The sequence below is a fragment of the Myiozetetes cayanensis genome, unplaced genomic scaffold (assembly GCF_022539395.1).
Source record: "Myiozetetes cayanensis isolate MyiCay16 unplaced genomic scaffold, myiCay2020 scf20-37, whole genome shotgun sequence".
In the NCBI taxonomy this organism is placed as follows: Eukaryota; Metazoa; Chordata; class Aves; order Passeriformes; family Tyrannidae; genus Myiozetetes; species Myiozetetes cayanensis.
This window is the reverse complement of record NW_026087412.1, coordinates 15,069,755-15,076,640: the sequence shown is the minus strand read 5'-3', so window position 1 is coordinate 15,076,640 and position 6,886 is coordinate 15,069,755. Positions and strand designations below refer to the sequence as shown.

The 6,886-nt window shown below is 62.0% G+C and overlaps 1 protein-coding gene across 10 annotated transcripts in view; it reads right to left on the bottom strand.

Annotated features, from left to right (window-relative positions):
• Window positions 1–465: 465 nt before the first annotated feature.
• Window positions 466–6,886, bottom strand: part of CAPN15 (calpain 15) — a 58,955-nt gene continuing 52,534 nt past the window's right edge. For 9 of the 10 annotated variants that reach the window (XM_050317615.1, XM_050317614.1, XM_050317613.1 and 6 more), the window contains 8 exons: window positions 6,255–6,478; window positions 5,291–5,416; window positions 4,604–4,756; window positions 4,272–4,433; window positions 3,401–3,627; window positions 3,056–3,216; window positions 2,629–2,807; window positions 466–2,313 (listed from right to left, as the gene is read on the bottom strand). In XM_050317615.1, coding sequence (XP_050173572.1) covers window positions 2,136–2,313; window positions 2,629–2,807; window positions 3,056–3,216; window positions 3,401–3,627; window positions 4,272–4,433; window positions 4,604–4,756; window positions 5,291–5,416; window positions 6,255–6,478 — 1,410 coding nt within the window. In that variant the 3' untranslated portion in view covers window positions 466–2,135. Of the gene's footprint in view, window positions 2,314–2,621; window positions 2,808–3,055; window positions 3,217–3,400; window positions 3,628–4,271; window positions 4,434–4,603; window positions 4,757–5,290; window positions 5,417–6,254; window positions 6,479–6,886 lie in introns of all 10 variants that reach the window. The other variant, XM_050317621.1, reaches the window with a different exon arrangement.

The following is a 6,886-nucleotide window of genomic DNA, read 5'->3' as shown; positions in this document are numbered from 1 at the left end:
AGGAGGGAGAGCTGCTCCTTCTGCCCCAGCCCGGCCCCGGTGCCGCCGAGGCAGCGGTCACGGCCGCGGCACCATCGCCAGCCCTCGGCCGCGTCGCGGTGCGGGTGGGGAAACTGAGGCAGGAGGGCGGGGAGGGGGAGCCCGGCCAGGCGGGCGGTGGGTGGGTGCCCTCTCCCGGCCACAGCACAGCCCTGCTCGGCCCTGCCACTCGGTTTACCGGGAATTTCTGGAGTTTGCTTTATTTTCGTCCCTTCCCGTGTCTCCGCACAGCCTTTCTTGGCCCCCCGTCCCGAAGGGCAGCTAAAAAAAAATCCTCAAAACTCAAATTCCCACTTTTTTTGGTGCTCAGCTCTCCCTCCAGCACACTGCCAGATGTTTCATGGAAATGCCTTCAAGATCCTTTGTTTTGACCCTAAAACCTCCCCCCTCATCTCTGCTGTCTGTTCCACAACAAAACCAGGCAGCTTCAGTAAAAAACAAAACTTTATTTGGTCCGTCAGAACCTGAGTTTGAAAACCACCCATGGATAATTCGTATCATACAGGGATTACTGATCTGATTTACAATTGATAAAATATCCTATGATTCTGAAGAGCTGGACAGTATTTACAGGGTTAAAAATATTCACAGCTCAGAAAGACAGAAAGAGAGAGGAGAAAAAAAAGTGAAGGACAAATCATCCCGAGGAGAAAGGAGCTGGAAAGAGAGAAAACAGATCGACAAACAAAAATACAGACAGAGCTTGGCTCAGCAGTCCCAGCTTGGGGGGGCCAGGAGGGTGCCAGGGCAGCCCACCCCGTGGGGGACACAGAGGGACAGGCTGGGCAGGGCCCCACACACATCCCTGCCCAGCCCAGCTGCTGGTGCAGGGTTTGGGGTGCAGGGTGCCCCCCAGCACAGTCCCTGCCAGAAGAGGGTCCAGCATTGCCCACCCCCCCCCCAGCTGCAGGTCCACACAGCTCGGGAAGGAGAGGGTACACAGGGGACCCCCAAAACACACACACACACACACACACACACACACACACACACGTGCCAAGTCAGAGAGCCACAGTGCCCTGAAAGCACGGGAGCAGCTCCCACCAGGATCAGCCCCCAGCCCGGAGCACTCACAGGACCAGCAGCACCCCGAGGCCCTCGCAGCCTTCACCTTGTGCTCACTCGGCCTCTGAAGGAGGGGGCTCTCCACTTCCCCCCCAGAATCACCCCCCTCCCCAGCACACGGCAACACCAGGGGCCTGCTCCTCGCCCCCAGGTCTGTACCTGCTGCCCCTGCAGGGCAGTGCCCAGGGGGCTGAGCCCAGCTCGGGCCATGGCTTCTCTCCAGGCACTGCTTCCACCGGCCGCCTTTGCATAGTAACACTTGTGTGACAGTACAGGAGGGTCCCTGCTGCCACAGCCCCCATGAGCATCACCCCTTCCCACCCAAAGCCACAGCGGAGGGGGCCCCTCTGAGTTTCACCCCAATTACAGTGAAACCCCTCAGAGTAGCTTTCTAGAACATCCCTGTGCCCTTTCCTCCCAAGCCTGGCAGCCGGGACAGGTGGGGGTGGACGGGGAGTCCGGGCACCACAGTGGGTCCCTGGCATGGGCAGCACCACGGCAGGGTGACCCCGGCACCCCCCGGCCCATCCTTGGTGCCACGTTGGTCCTGGGAGGGGACATGGGGGAACGAGACAGCGGGAGGGCCCGGGGACACACGGAGGGTCACACAGACGGACAGACATCAGAGGTATATTCTTCTTTTTGCAGCACCAGCGCCCTGGCGCCGCAGGAAGGGGCAGAGTCCTGAGCGTGGTGCCTGGGAAGGGCTTTGACGGCAACCTCCAGCCCCACCCTCTCCCACTGCCCCCCGGGGTGGGCAGAGGGCACCGGGCCCAGCGCAAGTTCGGGGCAGGGGGATCCTGAGATGGCCCCGTGCCCCCAGCGCTCCTCCTGAAGCGCGCGGGGGCCGGCGGGGCCGGGCGGGGGCAGCGGGCAGGGCTGGTCCTGGCGCTGAGAGCTCGGGGGACAAAGTGCTGGGAGGGACCCCCCAGCTCTACCCCTGGCTCAGCACTGCCGGCTCGGGGGGGCACCCGGGCCAGGGGCTCGGGGACAGTGATGGGGGAGCCGGGTGGGGAGGGGGAGGCGCTTCGTCATAGGGGCCGGGGTCCGTGCAGCCCCGCCACCTCGGGCGTGAGGTGCGGGTTGTGGGTGCCCTTGGTCAGCATCCAGTCATTGAGGAAGGCCTGGGTGGCTTTGCGGTGTGCCAGGCGGTGCGTGATGGAGAACCCGGCGTTACCCTCCAGCTGGGACAGGATCACCAGCACCTGCCTGTGGAGAGAGCGATGGGCTCAGGGCAGTGGTCTCTGCTCTGGCAATCCCACCCCTGACCCAGCAATCCCTTCCCTGTCCCACCAATCCCTTCCCTGAGCGATGGGCTCAGGGCAGTGGTCTCTGCTCTGGCAATCCCACCCCTGACCCAGCAATCCCCTCCCTGTCCCACCAATCCCATCCCTGCCCCACCAATCTCACCGCTGCCCTGGCAATCCCACTGCTGCCCACACCTCCCTCCCAGGCTCTGCCTCACTGCCAGCCCCCTGCCAGCCCCCAGGGCAGCCCCCTGACCCGCCCCTGCCTACCCCGGACCTGTGCAGGGGGGGGACGCTGTCCTGTGTCTTGAGGCTGCCGCGTGTGGACACCACGTTGAAGCTGTCGGTGCAGTCGCACTGGACGTGCAGGTAGGACTTGGGGTGCCGGTTCTCCACCACCACGATGAGCCCTGCCCAGCCATGTGTCAGGTAGTAGCAGGTCATCCCTTCACGGCCCTGGGGAGGACAGCAGGGGAAGGCGATGAAGCCTCCAGGCACCCCTGTCCCCAGCACACGGCTGCCCATCTGCTGGGCTGCCCCAGGGGGCAAAGGGGGTGGGCACCCCTGGGGTGGCAACCAGAACTGGCACAACTCTGCCACACTGAGGACACTGCAGAGCAGGGTGCAGGCTCCCACTGGCAGCATCACCCCCCTCCCCACTGCAGCCACAGGGGCCCAGTCCCCACCCTGTGCCTCCCACCCACCTCGTGGCGCTCGCCCTTGTTCTCAGTCAGCAGGATGATGGCATCTGCCAGCGTGGTGGGCTGTGCCTCCACCTGCTCCACCATCACCAGGCGGGAGCTGTAGATGGCCAGGATGTAGCTGGAATAATCGGTGGCCGGTCGGCTGCTGGTGGGACTGGAAGCTGTGGAGACACCCGGAGGAAGGGGCAATCAGGGAGGCTGTCACCAAGCCCACAGTCCCCGCGAGCAGGGTGTGCTGCTGGGTCGCTGCACGCGCATGCAACCTCCACCTCCAGCAAAGTCCTCACGATGAGGATCAAGGGCTTTGGCCCCTCTGCCTCCCCCAGGTGCCCTCCAGCCCCTCACCCTGGGTGGCAGGGCCGGCCAGGGCAGCGCTCCAGTGGTTGAAGGCACAGCACACCACGGCGTACTCGCCCGGCTCCAGCATCACGTCGCAGTTGACGAACTTCTTGACCGCTCGTTTGCTGTGGGCCATGAGCCGGCCCAGGCTCAGCTTGTTCCCGCTGGTGAAGGTGGCCCGGAAAACCATGATGCACAGATCCAGCAGGTGGCTGTCCACCGTGTCTGACCGCCTGCAATGGAGGGAAGGGTCACATGTCACCCAGGCCACAGGAGGATGGCAGGTCCAAAGGAAGACCCATCATCCCACTGCCCCAAAAATCCAGCCCCAGGAACCAGCTCAGGTTCAGGGATCGGGTTCCAGCTAAAATATGAGCAGTTCCAAAGAGCTGGATGAAGTGCATGGTGATGGAAGCCCATCCCTGGGCTCTGTGACCCTGCAGGGGCCGTGTGGCAAGAAGGTGATGTGTTTGGGGTTACCCCAGGGCCCAGAGAATCATGGAATCATTAAGGCTGGGAAAGCCCTCTGAGGCCATCGAGTCCAACCATTCCCCTGGCAGTGTCAAGGCCACCACTAACCCATGTCCCCAAGTGCCACATACACATGGCTTTTAAATCCCTCCAAGGATGGGGACTCCACCACTGCCCCGGGCCACCTGTGTCAATGCCTGACCACTGCTTCTGCGAAGAAATTTTCCCAATATCCATCTAAACCTTCCCTGGCACAACTTGAGGTCGTTTCCTCTCCTCCTGTCCCTTGTTCCCTGGGAGCAGAGCCCAACCTCCCCCTGGCTCCCCTTCCTGTCAGGGAGTTGCAGAGAGTGAAAAGGTCCCCCCTGAGCCCTCCTTTTCTCCAGGCTGAACCCCCCCAGCTCACCTGCTGCCCTCCTGGAAGAGGGCAAACTCCAGGGCTGCACGTTCCAACACTGTCAGCGACGTCACTGTCACCGGCCCGCTGGCCTTGTTGGGGAACATGCCCTGCACACGCACCTCATGCCAGTCTGAATGGAGCTTGCAGATATCCACGGAGTCAAAATACCTGTGGGAAGCTTGGTTCAGCCCCAGGGGGGTACATGGCTCTGTCCCCACACCCCAGCACGCTGCAGGTCCACCGCATCCCTTGGGAATTCCCATTCCCGCCTGACCCAACTGGCCCTCTGTCCCATTTTCAGTCCCTGCCCAGCTTCCCTCCCCACAGCCTGTGCCTACTTGATGAAGTCGCTGTACTCCATCCAGAACACGCCCTCGCTGCTGCCGTGGGGCATCAGGTCGTGGCGCAGGGGCGCCGGCCAGTGCGGCCACTCGTCGGACCAGCTGCCGTTCCAGGAGAAGCGGCCCCAGGGATTCCGGAGCCGCAGTAACCTGGGGAAAGGGGTAAATGGGGTTAGACGCCCAGGAGGAATGGGAGACACAGCCAGCCCCACGCAGAGGGCAGCCCACCCCTTCTGCCCCTGCCTCCCAAACCCCTCACAGCAACCCAGACCTAATTTGTCACCCACATTGTTGCCCCAGATGTCCCTGTCCTGCTGCTCCCTCTGTCCTTCCCTGTCCTGCCAGGTGCTGTGGGGATGGGGTTCTGCTGAGTGACATGGCTGAAAATGCGGCTTCCTACAGCACCCTGGCTGTGGGGGCAGCTCCTGTTTCTATCCCTGCTCCCTCCAAAGGGAGGGATGCTCTGACCACCTCGCTGAGCTGAGCGTTCCACTCAACCCTCTGTCTCTTGTGAACCATTCTACACCGGGATGTGGAGCCAGCACCACACAAGGACAACTCATGTGACAACAGAATCTTGTGACACCCCGGGATGGGACACTGAAGAGTCTCCAAGGTCTTGCCCAGCGTGCCCTCAGTGCCCAGGGTTTCTACTGGGGTTGTGGCAGGGGCACCTGTGCTCACCTGAAGCCCTGGACGTCCCTCACGTCCAGGATGGAGTAGGCGTGCCGAGGCCGCAGCCCCATGCTCTCGTAGGCCACGTCATCCACCTTCATGTTCCCTCCTCCACAGGACGCGCCCATGAGGAACCTGCACAGGGACAGCAAACCCTCGGTGTCCTGCCGGGCCTGGCACGGGGGGAAGCTCGTCCTTACCGCTCCAGGCACAGGAAAGCTTCCCCCCTGGAAGCTCCTGGATGCTCACTCTTCACAATTACACTGTGAACTCCCCAGGCAGTGCCCAGCCCTGGGCAGAGCTCCCTCCACCTGCCCTGTGCACACTGAGCCCAGGCTGTGTGTGCTGAGCTCTCTGTGGAGCTTTGCCCAAACCTCACCACATCTCTGCCAGGCCCCAGGGTCTTGCCTGGCAGAAAGCCACAGAGAAAGGCAGGTGGTCTATCTGGGCAGGGGTAAGGACAGACTGTCTGGGGCAGGAGGTCTGCACCAGTCAGGTTTTGGGGGGACACCACATGCTGGGAGTTACCCACCTCCCATTTAGCCCTGTACCTCGGCCTTGAACCAACCCAACTGCCCTCCTGCCAGAGTGATGAGCAGGAGCTCTCTGCTTTGGCTCTGTCCCCTCTAGGCTGGCTCTAGCCATGCCCAGGTGTGTCCAGCAAAGATGGGTGGGAAACACATGCAGGGTCACGCACCTCACAACACAAAAACACTCAAAGCAAAGCAAGCAGGCTCAGTGCCATTTCCAGACTCCTGCAGGAGAGCAGTGCATGGGGAAGTTCCCAGGATCTTCATTTCATATGAGAATTACTCACAGGAGAGCTTCAAGGGGAAGCTCCACCAATGCTCCAGAGGAGTGGTGGGCTCCACCCCAGGTAATGCAGTAGCCCCTCTCCTCTGAGACCCCTCAGACAAGAGCAGCCCCCCTCACCCCCCTGCTCCTGCCACAGCGCCCTCCTGCCTCGTCTTACCCAGCCTCCTTAGAACTCAGCATTTTGGCCCAGATGAGGTCAGTGTCAATGGGCTCCTCACGAGGGTTGGTGGAGCTGACCTGCAGCATCAGGCTCTCGCAGGGGGCCCCCGTGAGCGTGGCCAGGCCCTCGATGGCACGCCCGGCCTGGAGGGCGAAGTACGAACCGTGCAGCTTGGCCAGCGCCTTCTCGATGAGAGCGACCCACAGCTGCTTCCTCTGGGCCTGTGAGAGAGGCAGGGACACATCACACCCCGGCCATGACCTGGGAAAGCCCCTCTCACCCACCCTGCCAGCCCTCCCGCTGCCACAGGAGACAGAGAGGCAGGAGCAGCAAGGCCAAGCCACCAGGAGCTTGACCCTTGGCCAACACTGAGACTGTTCACTCTCTGCTCGGTGTTTTGTTTGCACAGTTTAATTCCCCTTGGCAATAAGTTCTGGAGTGCACATCCAAGAGGTCCAGATGCTGAAAGAGCTGCACCCAGGGGGGCCCAGCAGTCAGGCTGGCAGGGTGGGTGCCCACGGTACAGGCCCTTCCGTCTGCCTTCAACCTGGATTTAAAACAGTTTAATAATGGAAAAGGACACCAAGGCTGCCAGAGCTTCAGGAGTGCTTGGACAACGCTCTCAGGCA